The sequence below is a fragment of the Delphinapterus leucas genome, chromosome 10, assembly GCF_059928025.1.
Source record: "Delphinapterus leucas isolate spDelLeu-1000000601 "Yukka" chromosome 10, BTC_Dleu_Yukka2, whole genome shotgun sequence".
In the NCBI taxonomy this organism is placed as follows: domain Eukaryota; kingdom Metazoa; phylum Chordata; class Mammalia; order Artiodactyla; family Monodontidae; genus Delphinapterus; species Delphinapterus leucas.
In genome coordinates this window covers 52,470,111-52,487,680 of record NC_143138.1, presented here as the reverse complement: position 1 = coordinate 52,487,680, position 17,570 = coordinate 52,470,111, and the positions used below count along the sequence as shown (strand labels likewise).

General features: G+C 46.3%; 1 protein-coding gene across 6 annotated transcripts in view; it reads right to left on the bottom strand.

The window, feature by feature from the left end:
* Positions 1 to 17,570, bottom strand: part of GPD1L (glycerol-3-phosphate dehydrogenase 1 like) — a 54,921-nt gene that overhangs the window by 27,961 nt on the left and 9,390 nt on the right. For all 6 annotated transcript variants that reach the window (XM_022553894.3, XM_022553893.3, XM_022553895.3 and 3 more), the window contains one exon: positions 13,500 to 13,677. In XM_022553894.3, the coding sequence (XP_022409602.1) occupies positions 13,500 to 13,677 (178 nt within the window). The remainder of the gene's footprint in view (positions 1 to 13,499; positions 13,678 to 17,570) is intronic.

Sequence of the window (17,570 nt, the reverse complement as noted above, 5' to 3'; positions counted from 1 at the left end):
ACACGGTCACTCCCAGTCAGAAACACATCTCTCCACACGCTCACCAGGCATCAGATGCCTCCGCTGTGCAGACTGACAGTCAAATCAGAGCTGTGTTTGCGCTGCCTTCCCCACTCGGGACGTGCAGACGTGCATCTGAGGCCAGCAGGGTCCTGCCTCTGCTGCTTACCAGCTGGGCGAGTGCCCTACCCTCTCCCCACCTCGGTCCCCTTCCCTGTAAAAGGCGGTCATAACCATCCTGTGCGGGTGGTTCTCTGTTGCTCTCCCACCCACCCCCACCCCACTCCCCCGCATCCATTTCTAACATTCTTTGCCCCACTGTCTCCCCAGGAGGCTGCACTCTGTGGGCTGTTTCCCCAGGTGCCCTTGCTCTCTGGCTTCCAGGTGGCTTCAGCCCAAGGCGGGTACTGTCGGGGGCTCCAAGGTGGGAGGAGAGACAGGCAGGGTGTTGACTTGCTCCTGGGGCCACTCCTACCCAGCTCCCAGGGCTGCTGGCCTGGCTTCCTTCTACAGCTCCACCTCCTGACCTGGTCTGAGGCAGCCCCTCTTCCACGTCTCTAAGCTCTGGTGGGGCCGGTGGAGTGACACTGGTCTGTCCCCTTGCCCTTTCAGGGGTGGCCATGGCTTCCTGCTGCTGCTAATCTCTGGACATTTCACCGAGCCCTTCTGGTTCCCTTGACTCCGCCCAAGCCTCTGTCAACAGTCCTACGCTAAGCTCTCCTATGTAAGCACTTTAAGAGCGCTGTTGTGAAGAATAAATGACATAGAACAGAGTCTGGCACCGGGTAGGCACTCAATAAATGTCAGCTATTATGATGATTTCTTCCCTTCAGATAAGTACAAAGATGGGTTTTAAAATTTAACATGGGCACATATACACACACACACACACACACACCCCCCCAGAGGCAGAGGTGAGGCCATCAAGTGAGGACACAGGGGCATGTGGTCTCTATCAGAGACTGCCTGTTGTTGCCCAATGTCTGTTCTCCCCCTTCTTCCTCAGCAAGGGAACCCCCAGTTTAGGGTGAGACTCATAACTGCCAGGAAAGAAGGCTACATCTCTAACCTCCCTTGCAGCTAGGTGCCCTGTGTGACTAAGTTCTGACCAATAAGGTGTAAATGGAAGTGTTGCGTGTGACTTCCAGGAAATGCCTTTGAAGGCCTTTCTTCCTCCTTTTGCCAGAGGGAATGTGAAGAGATGGCTGGAATTCAGGCAGCCATCTTGGACCATGAGGAGGAAAGCAAATGCTGAGATGGCAAAACAGAGTCCCTGACATCATGATGCATCATTACGACAAACGTTTTTTTTTTTTGAAAAGTATATAACAGATTTCTTTTTTATTTACAATCAAGTTCTGTTGGGCAACAAAATTAAATAAATAAAAGATGTGATGAACGCCTTTTATCTAAGAGAAAAAAAGCACAAACGTTTACTTTGCTTAGGTCACTGTTATTTTAGGTTTTCTTTTTTTTTTTCCTTTATTTATTTTTAATTTTTTTATTTTTTGGCTGTGCCGCATGGCACGTGGGATCTTAGTTCCCCAACCACGGATCGAACCCACACTCCGTGCAGTGGAAGTGTGGGGTCTTAACCACTGGACCGCCAGGGAAGTCCCTATTTTAGGTTTTCTGTGGTATGTACCTGAACCTAACTGAAACTGACATAGTTCCCATTAAGCACTCCTGGTTCCCAGCACTTCCCTGAGGAAGTGCTATCTGCCACAGGAACATCATTCAGAACGGATAAGCCTCCTAGGAAATCTAGTTTGGGAGTTGTGATGGAGATGCCAACTGCTTGACAAAATTTCTTCTCCCCTTTCTCCATAAACACAGAGCTGCAAGCTGGTCACTGGTCACCTAACTCAGGACTGCATTTCTCAGCAGCCATTGCAGTTACACAAGGCCAAGGACCAAGTTCTCATCAACAGAATGTGAGACGGAGCAGTGCACACCACTTAAGGCCCAGAGCCCTTAAAAACATTGGCTGCTTCCTCCACACTTTCCCTTCCTACTTTTGTGCTAGTTGACAACCTAGATCTAGGAGATGGCACAGAAATGATGAAGAAAGATGGGACCAAGAACAATGGTGTGAAGCAAAGCTGCTAGACCACTATTACGTGAGAGGGAAATAAAATCCCTTTGTCCTTTAAAAGTCACATCATTGTCTCTCCTTACAGCTTAGTCTAGCCTATTAACTAACGTGTGCAAGAGTTACTCCCTCACTGAAAAAATTCCCCAAGGGAATCTACCTGGCACTATTTCACTCCCTCCTCCCTTTGGCTGGTATGCAAGACCTGTCATATACCACCCGGCCTTCATTCCCCTTCTTTCTAGCAAAAGTGCCTCTAAATTTCATTTCAAAAGCTACTGCTTTCCCATTCTACCATGCAATTTGGGTGGAATGGGCCCCTCCCCTGCTCCATGGATGGTCCTTAAGTTGTTCAAGCCAATGGGCACATAAAACAACAGGAGTCAATGTTTGCTGGAGCTTCTGAGGAACAGTTGCTTCCTTATACTTCTGCAACAGCTATTGGGTCTTTCCTTGAAAAGTATGGGATGACAGTGTAAGGTCTGGAACAGCTACAACCATTTTACAAATGTGAGGGGCAGAACCTAGACCTGCCAAGGGGCTCCCATGTGAATGAAGGCAGAGCAGAGAAACAGAGGAAAACAGGGTCTCACTGACATCATTTAAGCCACTGTGTCAGGCCGCACCTGAAACTGGCCCTACCCGAATTTTTAGTCGTATAACCCAAAACATCAGCTTAAGCTGATCTGAATGGCAACAAAGTCGTTCCCCATAGAGCAGAACACAACCCGGAGCTTACCACTTCTCCCTCCTTATTCATACCCCCAAAGGCCGGGGGAAACCTGCCTTCCTCTTCAAAGGGGCTTCTTCAGGTTGGTAATCCAGGCTGGAGAGCAAGGACTCATCACCAAAACTCTACCTGCCTATTAGTTCCCTGGCATCTGGAGATTTTACCTCCTCCAAAAAAGCAGTTACTTATTCTATTTCATTAGCCCCGATGCCAACATAAAATGGCTCTGTTTGTCCCTGATTGGCAAGGCTCATTACGTTCATACACATACACACATTATGTTCTTCTCCCTGTGGTCCCAGCCAGAAGCACCAGCCTTTGTAAGACCTCTGACCCCCCAACTCCCCCTTGGGTTACTAGCCTTACTTAGGTAGGGACTTCTGCTCTCGACCCCCTTCTCATACAGAGCCTGGCCACCTAAATTTTAATGAAAACCCTTCTTCTCTGGACCTGTTGTTTCTCCTCTTCCCCATCCACCTCCCCCCCCCCCACACACCCCCTTGTACTTCCCTGACATGGTGAGATAAAAAGGACACCAGAACCAGAGAAAAGATGTACGTTTGTGTCCCATGTTTGCAACTGATCAGCTGTGGGACCTGGACAGATGACTCCTGTTCACTGACCAGTCACCCCGCCTACAGAATGGGGATAAAAATCACCTTTCCTAACAGCTATTTCACAGAGCACTTTCAAATTAATATAAGTAACAGCACTCTGCAGTGATATGAAGCAAGTGAAAGAGCTTACTCATCAGAAAAATCTACCTGCCTCCTATAAATTCTTAACCTTTAAGGCATCAGCCCATCCCTATGTCCCCCGCTACAAAATATTCCCATGGAAGCTGCCAGAGGGCCCAGGATTTCTTCCTGTCTCTTACATTTCCTTTCTCAACAAATCAAAGAACTTGTGGTTGGTTGGGAGTGATGGGTCTCTGGGACAATATGCCTGGGGGCTCACTCAGCGTGGACTGATGTCCTTCCATTGTCCTTGACCTTGCCCAAGTGCGTAGGGTTTAACCCACAGAAGCAACCTGTAACCCGAGCTGCATTTGTGTGGTGCACACGGCCCGTGATTCCTGTTACACAGGATCAAAATGAGCTCTCTTCAATGAACACAGTAAATCAAATACCCTCTTTCAGAATTAAAGCTTTAGCTAAGCCTCTATCTTATCTTTTACCCTGAACCAAATCGGGACACTGCTTTGGAAACGCTGACCTATTTCATGGGTCACCTGCCAAAATCTTCTGGAGAGTATCCACCATTAAAGATCCTGAAATGTGTTGGGAAAGACAGCTCAGAAGAAAAGGGCTTGCCTTTCACTGGCAAGGAGGACAGGTAATCAAATCAGAACAAAGGCATCATGGCTGGTCCGCTTGATGCCAGGAATCCAGGGCTCTTGGTCCAAGTTAATAAAGAAACTAATAATAATTAAAATCATTTAAAACAGAGCCAGTAAAGTCTGTGGGCCAAGTCTGAAGGTTCTTTTGTTTCCCCCTGGATTAGCTATCACTGTGCAGTGTGTGGGCATCTTGCCCCACCTCTACCACGAGTTAGCTAACTGGACACCACAGGCAACTCGCCTACATTCTTCAGGGAATAAGCATTTAGGTTAAACACAACAGCATGAGTAATACACTGAGCAAAGTACAGCTGGCACACAGTAGGGGTTCAAAAATATTGTGGTTTCCTCCTGTTCTCCTAACCTCAACATAGGCCAAGATTGTAGGTGAAATTCACATCCTTGGCTCTACACTCAGAAAAATGATTCTCAGGTACAGACAACCTTACCTGATGATTCTTATATAAATATACCAGCGTGGTAAGTGAGGTTGCTTCTGGGGGGAAAAAAGAAAGCTGCTAACCCCCTGAATTCCACAATACTATACGAGTAATATAAACTTATTATGTAGACCAGTGGTGCCCAAACTGTGGTTCCTCAACCAGCAGCATCACCATCACTCGGGAGATCCTTAGAAATGCAAATGCCTGGGCCTCCCCTGAGACCCAGTGCATCAGAAACTCCAGGGGTGGATCCAGTGATCCCTGTTAAGCTCTCCAAGTGGTTCTGAGGAACACTTAGGTTTGAGATAAGCTCTCCAAGTGGTTCTGAGGAACACTTAGGTTTGAGAAGAAAACCTCCTTAGGTTTGTCAACTAGCAAACACTTAGGTTTGAGAAGCAAACCTCATTGAAGATGAATCCTCCAATGAAAATGAAAAAGCTAAACTCAGGCAGGAAAGAGTTAACACTGAAGCTCCTACTGAACTGATATTCTAATTTCCAGAAGCCTTTAAGCCAAAATTAATAGATATACTCGCAACCCTACTACCCAAGTCAGTGGTCATTTTTTTTTTTTTTTTTTTATTATCTTGGCCTAACCCTCCATCCCACAGGACACCACCAAAAGCACTGAAACAGAACTCTCCAGCCTGGTTAGTTCTCCCTCAACCACGTCTGCTGTCCCTGGCACTAAGCCAAACCACAAATAATGCCTGGCACTATTCCAGGCACTGAGGGCACATCAGTGAATGCAGGCCTATGCAATGAACCAAATCCAGAGAGTTAGTAGCAAAGAAAAATATCTAAATTGGATTTCAAAACTTAAAATTTTTTGTACTTCCCTGGTGGCGCAGTAGTTAAGAATCCACTTGCCAATGCAGGGGACATGGGTTTGAGCCCTGGTCCGGGAAGATCCCACATACCACGGAGCAACTAAGCCCATGTGCCACAACTACTGAGCCTGCGCTCTAGAGCCCACAAGCTACAATTACTGAAGCCCATGCACCTAGAGCCCGTGCTCCGCAACAAGAGAAGCCACTGCAATGAGAGGCCCGTGCACCGCAACGAAGAGTAGCCCCTGCTCGCCGCAACTAGAGAAAGCCCACACGCAGCAGTGAAGACCCAATGCAGCCACAAATTAATTAATTAAGTTTAAAAATGATATCAAAACTTAAAATTTTTACACTTTAAAGGATACCATCAAGAAAGTGAAAACTCACAGAATGGGAGAATATACTTCCAAACTATGTAGCTGAAAATGGATTTGTATCTAATAAAGAATCCTTACAACTCAGTAATAAAAAGACAACCCAGGGCTTCCCTGGTGGTGCAGTGGTTGAAAGTCCGCCTGCCGATGCAGAGGACGCGGGTTCGTGCCCTGGACTGGGAAGATCCCACATGCCGTGGAGCGGCTGGGCCCATGAGCCATGGCCGCTGAGCCTGCACGTCGGGAGCCTGTGCTCCGCAACGGGAGAGGCCACAACAGTGAGAGTCCCGCATACCACACACACAAAAAAAAGACAACCCAATTTTTAAAATGGACAGAAGATCTGAATACACATTTCAGATATATAAGATATACAAATGGTATATTGTTTTATATTTTTCAGATATAAAAGATATACAAATGTCCAATAAGCACATGAAAAGACGATCAACATCATTAACCATCAGGCAAATGAAAATCAAAACCACAATGAGATACCATTTCATACCCACTAGGATGGCTGGGATCAAAAAGTTAGATAATAACAAGTGTTCGTGAGGATGTGGAGAAATTGAAACCCTCACACACAGCTGGTGGGAATATGTATAATGGTGTGGCCACTTTGGAAAACAGTCTGGCCGGTTGCTCAAAAAGTTAAACAGTTGCCATAAGACCCAGCAACTGTACTCCTAGGTATATACTCAAAAAGAACTGAAAACATATTCACACAGAACACTTTACACAAATGTTCCCAGCAATATCATTCATAATAGCCAAAAAGTGGGAACAACCAAAATGTCCACCAACCAATGAATGGATAAACAAAATATGGTGCACCCATAAAATAGAGTATTAGTCAGCCATAAAAAGGAATGAAGTACTGATGCAGGGTACAACGTGGATAACCTTGAAAACATTATGCTAAGTGAAAGAAGCCAGTCACAGAAGATGACGTATTGTATGGTGCCATTTACATGAAATGTCCACAACAGACAAATCTAGAGACAGAAAGTAGATTAGTGGTTGTTTAGTGCTGGGGACAGGAGGAAATAAGAGGTGACTGCTAAAGGGCATGAGGTTTCTTTTTAAGGTGATGAAATATTCTATAATTGATTGCAGTGATGGTTGCCCAACTTTGTGAATATACTAAAAACCACTGAATTGTACACTTTAATGGTAAACTGTATGTCTGTGAATTCTATCTCAATAAAGCTGTTTTTAAAAACAGAGCTGGCAAGGCTTAGGAGGCAAAGATGTGGGCTTCCCTGGTGGTGCAGTGGTTGAGAATCTGCCTGCCAGTGCAGGGGACATGGGTAGAGCCCTGGTCCAGGAAGATCCCACATGCTGTGGAGCAACTAAACCCGTGCGCCGTAGCTACCTGAGCCTGCGCTCTAGAGCCCGCAAGCCCCAACTACTGAAGCCCACGCACCGCAACGAGGAGTAGCCCCCATTCCCCGCAACTAAAGAAAGCCCGTGCCCAGCAATGAAGACCCAACGCAGCCAAAAATAAATAAATAAATAAACTTGGGGAAAAATAAAAAGAAGACGACAAAGATGAGATACCATGACAACTATAATTCACAGAAGATGCTGCAATTGTCAATACTGGTGTCACACTGAGGTTGGTTAAAGCTGGACTGAGGCAGAAGAGCTCTCTACCTGGGTGACCTCCTCTAAACAAAGGCCCTGGACAGACAGCCATACACAGGACCAGCAATTTTTATCCTGCAGTGACAGGAAATAAGAAATGTTCTTCCATTCAGGTCTAAGGGGAAATCAGAAACCCAGACTGCCCCAGTTTTTAGTGAGAAGTTGATGACATGGCCATGTCATTGTTACAGAAGGTTCCCCTGTGGAGGGGTCACATATGAGCACCTGATGACCTGGAGAAGGGTCAGGCGGGCAGCAGTCTGGGGGCACCAAGCAAGGATGACTCAGAGTCTCAATCAGCAGAAGTGGCAGACGTCATAAAAAACAATTGGACGTGGATGAAATGCAGCACATCTCTTCTGCTTGAATCCGCAAGACAGAAATGAGTAAAGCCAGCTTTTTAGCTCTAGATCCACATTCACTCTGAGTCAATTAATCTTATGTCTGGCTTTTCATCTTAAAAAACGGTAACAATAATCGGTCTTGGTCTAACACTAGTTGACTTTTTAAATGACTGAATGAGGTATTTGAAAAACTCTGAAATAAACATAAAAGTTTTAAAAAAACCAACAAAAACAAAACCCTAGCTTTGTAACAGATTCTTAACACTAAACAATTTATGTGAATCATCTCATTTACTCCTCACAGCACCGCTAAGGAAACTACTCACAGGGGCCCATCTTACCAAGAGGAGGGGGGCTGCCCAGGCTCACTCAGAGCAGGCCCTCGACTCCAAGGTGTGCCCATCACCACCATGCTTCACCACTGTTCAACTTTTAAAATTACTTATTATGAGATATTTCGTACATACAAATTCTAGAACCTAGAAAGCACAAAGAAAAAACAAACAATCAAGCACCTGTGTACCTTCTGCCAGCTTAAGAAATAAAACTTCCCAATACCCTGGGTGTCCTCTACCAAGTGCCCGCAAGGATGTGGAAGGATGTGAGTTCTCAAACCCCACTAGGTGTGTGGAGATGGGCACAACTGAAACAGGAGGGAAGGGGGCAGGGCACAACCTTTAAAAGAAGGACAGCCATTGAGGATACAACATAAACTGGTTAGAACCAATTAGGCCCAAGACGGCAGAAGATTCGACTTCCGGTAGACCTTGAGCCTCATTAAGCTCTCATTATAATACATTAGCATATGCTAAACAACACACCCACAGGCACCATGACTGAAGGCCCCCCATAAATGGCCCAGAAGTGGGTGGGGTCCAATTGCTGGAAATTCTCACCCCCTCTCCAAGACTGTTAGAATACTCCTCCCACTCATTAGCCTATGAAATTAGCCAGCCTGTGAACACTAACAACCCCGTAACCCCGAGGCCTCTGGCCTTCTGAGATGACCCACACTCTGTCCGTGGAGTGTGTTTCTCCCTGGGTGCTCTTGCCTTTTGAGACGGACTGCATTCTGTCTATGGAATGTGTACCTCTCTAAATAAATCCACTTCCTACCTATCACTTTGTCTCTCACTGAATTCCTTCTGAGCCAAGACATAAAGAACCTGAATTTCAGTAGGTCCTGATACCAGGTGTATGATTTTAATTAAAAGACAGTGGGTTCAAGTCCCAATCTGGGTTGTGCAGTTTCACTATCACGCTGGAAACCAGTGATGCCATCTGGCAGATTACAGGCTACATCCCTGTGACCCAGCGATGCCATCCCTGGGACAGAGACAAGGCCTTTCCCGGGGGCACTGTCTATAACAGCAAACGACCGGAAACCATGCAAATGTCCAGTCCAGGGAATGGATACACTAATTGTCATGAGCCTACAAGGCTTCAGATATCAACCATCTGGGAGCAGAGAGTTCCTCCCTCGTCCACACCTGGGCACCCGGGGAGGTGGGGGGTGGAGTCAGTCATGGGCCAGGCTCTGAGGGACATGGCTCTTGACTCCCTCCTTCCCCCCTGCTCCCCTGTTCTCTGTGCAGGCAGAGAACCATCTGGCAGATTCACCTCCCCCCACGTTCCCTGAGCACTACGCTAGGAACCTTGGGAGAACGAAACCCCAGAAAGTCAAGCCCACATGCCTGGGGCAGGTGGGGGTACAGAGTGGTCCACACAGAGTGGAAGGAACTCTCTACAGAAGGGAAGGAGTAATTGATCCCGACAGATATGAGAAGGGAAGCTCGGAGGAATGGTCTGCACCAAGCATGGTTAGAGATGACCTCAGAGGCCTTCCAGAGCCGCGGGAACAGCGGCACCTTTACTCTTTCCATCAGGTACTTGGGTAACTTAACTGCCCAGCTCAGAACCCTAGGGAACCTTCCTCTCCCCACTTACTGCACCAGGAGTAACTGCAGGGAAACGCTGCCCGGCCCTAGTGCAGTGACACAGGGAAGTCATCAAGTCATCACTGTCTAAAAGGCCATGACTCAGCAGGCTCAGGAACAGGTGTGCCAGCCACCAGCTCTGTGACCTGGGGCAAGTTCATTAACCTCTCTGAGCCCTAGTTTCTTCCCCTATAAAATCAGAATCACCATCACAGTAAGAAAGCTAATAGCACCAACCTAAGAGGGTCACTGAGAACATTAAATGAGACTGTAACAAGACAGGGATGGGGTTCCCCGGAGAAAGAGAACAAGGCATGGCTTTCTTGACAGAAGAGAAGCCATCTTTGGCCTAAGCCATTTTGTGATCTAAGCCACAGTGCTTGCCTTTGAACAGGTCTCAGTAATTAATGATCAAAAGGACAAACTTATCAGGCAAGAGAAGTAACAATAGCAAAGATAACACATCAGTTGTAAAGACTCCCAGTTAGACTGGCCTAAAGCACTATCTTAAGTGGTTTGCAGGATTTAAACCAGCCTCGGGTTTAAACACCACCAGATCAACTGGAACCTAAGGAATGATGATGTTGACCATTTCTGACCCTTGTAACTTTCAATCCACTTTAGCTTGGACTCACTCAGTCCACCACCCAAGCCCCTTCATGAGTATGCATGTTCCCTTAGCTTAAAACTTCCCCAGTTTTTCCCCTCCCCCTTTCCTTTGACTATAAAATTGTAGCCCACTTAAACCTCAGGGCAGAGCTCCCTCACCTGACCGCTTGTATCTCATACAAGCGTCCTAAATTAATAAATCTACTTCTTGCCAAAAAAAAACTACCCCAGTTTTGTTGCTGGGGAGACATTGCTTTAGGAAAGATCCTTGGTGTTCTCCTTACTTGCTCCAAGTAATAAATCCAAGAGGTAAACCCAGTTTCTGGGTAACATGATGATATATGTAAACTACTTTGCACAGGGCTTGACACCAATGAACACTGTAGCCAAAGGCAATTGGAAATCCTCAGTGAGCAAGGTCTTTGCAATCTCCAAACTTGCTGGCATTCATCAGCCAACAAATCTGTCTCCCCCGCTAGGAGTCAGGCAGCCACCTGAGCTGGTTTTCAAACAGACTCTTACAGAAAGCCATCGGGGTGAATCTGGAACAGGAGTTTGCGAATTCCACTCACCCAAGCAGCCGGGTCACCATTTTCATTCTCAGGTTCACCTTCTCCTTCCTCTGCAAGTCACTGGAATGAGGCAATAACCTAGATTTTTCCTGCTCAGGCCTAATAAGCCGGAATTTTAAATTGTCAGTCTTCCCATTTTCTATTTCCTCCAATCTTATTCGGTAATTTAGGTCTTGACCTTGATTTTAATTACAGACCAATAAAACAGGAGGGAAGGGGGCAGGGCACAACCTTTGAAAGAACGACATAGCCCAAGGACATGACATAAACAGATTAGAACCAAATGGGTCCAAGATGGTGGACAAGTCAACTTCCACCAGACCTTGAGCCTCAGTATATGCTCACTGTAACATAAGGATCAAAAAGTGGGCGGTGGCCCAATTCCTGGAAATCCCCGCCCCTTCCCAAAATAGCTGGAATACTCCTCCCACTCATTAGCCTATAAAATTACCCACCACTATAAAAACTGACAACCTCATACCCTGGTGCCTTTCTCACCTTCTGAGATGGCCCACACTCTGTGGAGTGTGTTTCTCTCTAAATAAATCCATTTCTTACCTTTCACTTTGTCTCTCACTGAATTCTTTCTGTGATAAGACATCAAGAACCTGAGCTTCGTTAAGTCCTGAAACCAGGTGTGTGACCTCAGTTGGAAGACTGTGGGTTTTGGCTGGGTTTGAGTCCCAGCACGTGGGTTCAAGTCCCAATCTGAGGTGCACGGTTTCACCAGTGCATTAGCTGGCCTAGGGATGGACCAAAGTCCATGTGCTTAGAAAGGGTATGTGAAATAAAATTCATATTTTGTGGCAAGACAAGAAAAAATTAAACAAAAAAAATTTTCTTTGCCCTTTGGCCTCCTCTCTCTCTCCTACTGTGCATTGTGTATCTGCATTACACATGGACCAAACCTTCCCCATCGGCGGAAATACCTGCTCAACCATGAAGAGCAATGTTCTCTTAGCATCAAGGAGACAACTCCTTAAACATAACATTCCTTCTTTATCTTGTACAGATTTGGATTGTATGAACTGTCAGTAATTCATTTAACATAAAGCCCTCTGTCTCAAAAAACATATGTAACTATGCCTTGACTTCTAATGGGCAGAACAGTTCTCAACACTGAGATGCTATTCCCAAGTTATAATCCTCAATTTGGCTCGAATAAAATTTCTACTTCTTTCTTAGATCGACTGATTAATTTTTCGTCAACAGGTATCTTGGGAGTTACCAAGAGACACAATACAAAGGCAAAATTATTAGTTCTAGCTTTGATGTGACCACCACTCTGAATGCCAAGAAAGTAGCCTGTGATGAGCTGCAATGTGTTCCCCCAAAATTCGTATGTTGAAGTCCTAACTCTCGTACCTCAGAATGCAATTGTATTTGGAGACAGGGTCTTTGTAAAGGTTATTATGTTAAAATGAGGTCACTGGGGTAAGCCCCATTGCAACATGACTGGTGTCTGTCTTAGGACACAGATACACAGAGGGAGGACCACGTGGAGACACGGGAAGAAGAAAAGTCCAGGAGAGGCCTCAGAAGAACCAACCCTACCAACACCTTGATCTTGGGCTTTGTAGGGGAGGAGATTTTGCCACCTCAAAATATGCCTCTTTGGCATATTAATTATCATTATATTTTGCGGTATGCGGGCCTCTCACTGTTGTGGCCTCTCCCGTTGCGGAGCACAGGCTCTGGACGCGCAGGCTCAGCGGCCACGGCTCACGGGCCTAGCCACTCCGCGGCATGTGGGATCTTCCCGGACCGGGGCACGAACCCGTGTCCCCTGCATCGGCAGGCGGACTCTCAACCACTGAGCCACCAGGAAAGCCCTGGCACATTAATTATTTTAAGGTGGTTGTTTTTTAAGAAACAGCAGACAAGGAGGAAACTGAAAACCAAGTAGGAGTTGTCCTTTTGTAAGAAATATTTACATTCGTGAGGGAAATCTCCATTTGTAAGGGGGTCTCCCTCCAAGTACCTGGAAGAGCTGGGAGGACCAAATCTCTAGAAACTCTCAGGAAAGGGGAAGGCACTGACTTAAGTCTGCGTAACCACCTTACCCTTGTTTACTGTGCTTTCCCCATCACCTCCCAGAACTGACTATCCCCACCTTCAACATCCTCTTTTGTCTTTAGCTGAGGATAATATTTAAGGTGAGGGCTTCAGCCATTTTGGTGAATGACGTAGTTTTCCTGGGTCTCTCCTATGCATACATGTTATTAAACTTTTGTTTGATTTTCTCCTGTTAATCTGTCTCATGTCAACTTAATTCTCAGACCAGACAGAAGAACCTAGAAGGGTAGAGGAAAATTTCTTCCTGCAGACAACGTGAAGCCTCCAGATCTGTGAGAAAATTAATTTCTGTTGTTTAAGCCACCCAGTCTATCGTACTTTGTTATGGCAGCTCCAGCAAACTAACACAAGGCCCACGTTCAGAGTCAGGAAAACCAAAACGGACCAAGCAATGAACCTGGTGGTAGAGAGGAACAGGAGACCGGGGAAGCAGGTTTCCCATCTCCCCACGTCCCAAGGGCTAACTCAGCTGAATGTAACTTTTAGAATTAACCAAAGTCTTACCACGTTTTCTGGCAGCTTGTGTCCAGGGAGATATTTTACATTTTCATGGTCATTATTTATGATGTCTGTCAGTTTTCTCCCATTAACCGTTTCTTCAAAGACCCACATCTTGACCGTGGAGGCAAACTTCTGAAGTTTCTTGACATTATCACCAATTATTTTTGCAACAGCTGAACCCCTGCAAAAGAAACAGTGGAAAAGAAAACAAACTCACTCAGGCAGAAGAGAAAAAGCACTAGATTGTATTTCAGGAGACTTGTGTTCTGATTCAAGCACTGAGCTTAGAACTCAGATGTGATGTCATCTCAGCCACAAGCTGTTTGTTTGTTTGGCTTTTTAATAAATTTATTTATTTATTTGTTTGTTTTTGGCTGCATTGGGTCTTCGTTGCTGCGTGCAGGCTTTCTCCAGTTGTGGCGAGCAGGGGCTACTCTTCGTTGCAGTGCGTGGGCTTCTCATTGCGGTGGCTTCTCTTGTTGCAGAGCACGGGCTCTAGGCATGTGGGCTTCAGCAGTTGTGGCTCGTTGGCTCTAGAGCACAGACTCAGTAGTTGTGGCACATGGGCTTAGCTGCTCCATGGCATGTGGAATCTTCCCAGACCAGGGCTGAAACCCGTGTCCCCTGCATTGGCAGGCGGATTCTTAACCACTGCGCCACCAGGGAAGTCCAAGCTGTTTGAAACTTAGTTGTTTTCACTTGGAAATACCACCCCATGATCAGGAAAGCCCCAGAATTTGCTACAGGGTCAGAAAGCACCACCCCTTGAAACTAGTAAGCACCAACCTATCTTGGAAGAGAGTATCACAGAAGGAAGAGAAATCCACTTGAAAGATGGCATAAAAATAACACTTCAAGCGTTCATGAAGTCTCCGAAGCAACTAGGCTATATTTCAAATCCATCAAGGAGATTAATATGCAGCTACCGTAGAATAAGCTGTGTTCTGGTGAACTGCAACAGGCTCCATGTGCAGTCATAAAGGAAAGACAAGCCCCAAGTGGATTCCAGAAAAGGAGCAGAGCAAGGGCATGGGTCCCCCCCAGAAGACACCCAGAGGCCTCTAAAAGCTCCCTTTTTACTGCATCTCTATTCACCAAACCTTTTCTGGTAATGAAGCAGTCTCCAATAGGCTTTCCCACAGGGGAAGAGAAGATGCTAGTTAACGCCAGTCCTCTGCACAAGAGCCGCGGGTGTGCGGCTGGTCCCCGTGGCAGAGGTGATCATGGTCAGCGGGCACCTGTGCCCATCTCACAGGTGTGTTGAGTGCACACTGATTAGGCCGCGGGTGGTACCTAATCCCGGCTGAACCAATCAAGTTCTTTTACAGGAATCTGAACAGAGAAATAGTTTCTTAGATAACTTTCCTGGTATGAGGAGCAAAGGAAAGAATGGTAAAGAGCACGTTGAGAATTCAAGTGTCAGGGCATTCATTATTTTTTCTAATGATTTTTCCTAACGATTCAGACAATTCGTGAAATGGAGTAAGGGGTGATGACAGAAAGGGGGTGGGGCCAAGCTGATGCAGAACAGATTGGAGACAGTTATCCTTATGTTTATCTTTGGCTGCACAATAGAATTACCTGGGAGACTTGGCATTATCACCAATTATTTTTGCCCATAATGCCTTGGGCTAGATGCTGGTGATATAAAAGGCACAGCTCTCAAAAGCTTCCCACCCACTTGAGAGATGAACAAGGTAAAAGGAATTCACAATCCTGTGTGTGATAAGAGGTGAAAGGGAATGAGGGACGCGTGATTAGAAGGGTAAACTGCGAGGGACTTTTAACATAAAGGACTCAGATGCAACCCAGGTAATCCACGGGAAGGCTCACCTACCCAGCGTTCAGCTGAGGGAACCACGGTGGACAGACCTGGCTGGGGTCCAGGGAGAAGACATGGGAACGGTGCTGAGGAAGACCATACCTCTGCAGAGAAGCAAAAAGGGCTTCATGCATCAGGGATGGGAAAAGCAGGCAAAGCAGAGCTTCCAGCCAACACTCAGCTAATCACAGACACGTGAGGGAGCCGGGCTAAGCCAAGAACTAACCAGCTGATTCAGAGATGCACAAGCAACAACATGTGCTTGTTATTTTCAGCACCAAGTTGGCAGAGGGTGGGCTGTTTTGCAGCGGTAGCTAAGGGATGCATCAGACTCAGCAACACTGAGGTAACTCCAGGTAATTCTGGGCCAAGCTATTGGATCTGCCACTCATGGATGGGGGAGGGGAGGGAAGGGAGGAGATGGACAACGGGAAGAAGCATGAAATTCAATTCAAGAATGAATCCAGGGAGGGACTTCTCCGGTGGCACAGTGGTTAAGAATCCTCCTGCTAATGCAGGGGATACGGGTGTGAGCCCTGGTCCAGGAAGATCCCACATGCCGCGGAGCAGCTAATCCCGTGCACCACAACTACTGAGCCTGTGCTCTAGAGCCCGTGTGCCACAACTAGTGAAGCCCGCGTGCCTAGAGCCCATGTTCTGCAACAAGAGAAGCCACTGCAATGAGAAGCCCGTGCACCACAACGAAGAGTAGCCCCTGCTCACCGCAACTAGAGAAAGCCCCCACGCAGCAACGAAGATCCAACTCAGCCAAAAATAAAAAAAAAAAAAAAAAAAAAAAGAATCCAGGGAGATGAACAAAAAGATTCTAATGCCTATAAGGCCTAGTCTTGTTCTTTCTATATAACTTATACGATAATATATTTTTTGGGAGATCAGAAATGAAAACACTTTAATTTGTTCTGCTTTAATCTCTTTCAGTACTATCTCCATTTGAACCAAGTATTTTCTTTGCTGTCCACCTTTTCTGTTGTTTATAAAACCTCAAAAGTATATAATTCACCTCAACGTAATAAAGGCTATATATTCTATACGACAAGCCCATAGCTAACATAGTACTGAATATTCTTACCACCAAAAATGGGGAGATGGGGGCAGGAGGAAACTCTTGGAGGTGATGGATGTTTATTACCTTGATTGTGGTGATGGTTTCATGGGTGTATCCCTATCTCCAAACCCATCAAATATTAAGTATGTCTGAGTTTTCTGTGTTTCAATTACACCTGAATAAAGTTGTTTTTGTTTTTAAGTATAATCCATACCCAAAACTCCTTTGTGGCTCTGAAATGGTACTAAATGTGTTTGTCACATATGTGTAAGGAACAGGATCAAATAGCAAAGGGAGTGTTTTGGAAGAACCCGTGTGTTTGAAGGCAACTACATAAAATCCACATATAAGTGAAAACCCTGTCCTAAAAAGATGCCTGGCCTACAGAGGACCAGTCTAAAAACATGCACAGATATATTAGAACTGAGTCTAAAATAAAATGAAAATACTGCGTCCAGTCCAGTCCATGGAGGCAGTTTGTGTGTGGCTCAGCCATGGTCGGGGCTGGGGTCCCATGGCCACGGTGGTGGCGACTCCTTGTTTCAGGGGCTGTCCTGTAACTGTTCCAGCCTGGTCAGGCACAGATCGTTAACACGGCTGGGTCAAGGGCACAAGCAGCCATTGCGCCACCTGCCAGCTCGTCCATCTACTAAACGCCAGGTCTGCGATGAGTCCGGTTTTCCCCCAAGTGAGGAGTGGGGGCCAGAGGTAGCCCCAATGGCTGAGCGCTTGCCCACACACACACACACACACACACACACACACACACACAGCACCAAGTGACAATGACGCATGTGTGCCCTTTTCAACTCTCCTGGCCTCCCTGAGAGAGCGCCGAATGTCTCACGTGAGTGTTGCGGTGTTTCCCAGCTCCCCAGCCTGTGTGAATTTCCCTTCTTCCCAAAGTACGAGGCGGCCTCCACTCAGAGCCTTGGCAGGGACCAGTATCTGGCAAGGGTTTTATAATACTGTTTTGTTTCCATTCTATTGGTGGCTGCTGTTACCTTCTACTTCCGGTCTTTGGAGTGGTGATATAAAGTTTTCTTTTAAAGTCAACTTTTAAAGAAAGTCTAAGTGAATAAGCAAAACAAAAGCGACCAGGGCAGTTTAAAGAAGGTTTAATTCCATCTAAACCTCCACCTGGCAGATTAAGACACGACACAGGAGGCTCGGTCACTCTGACCTT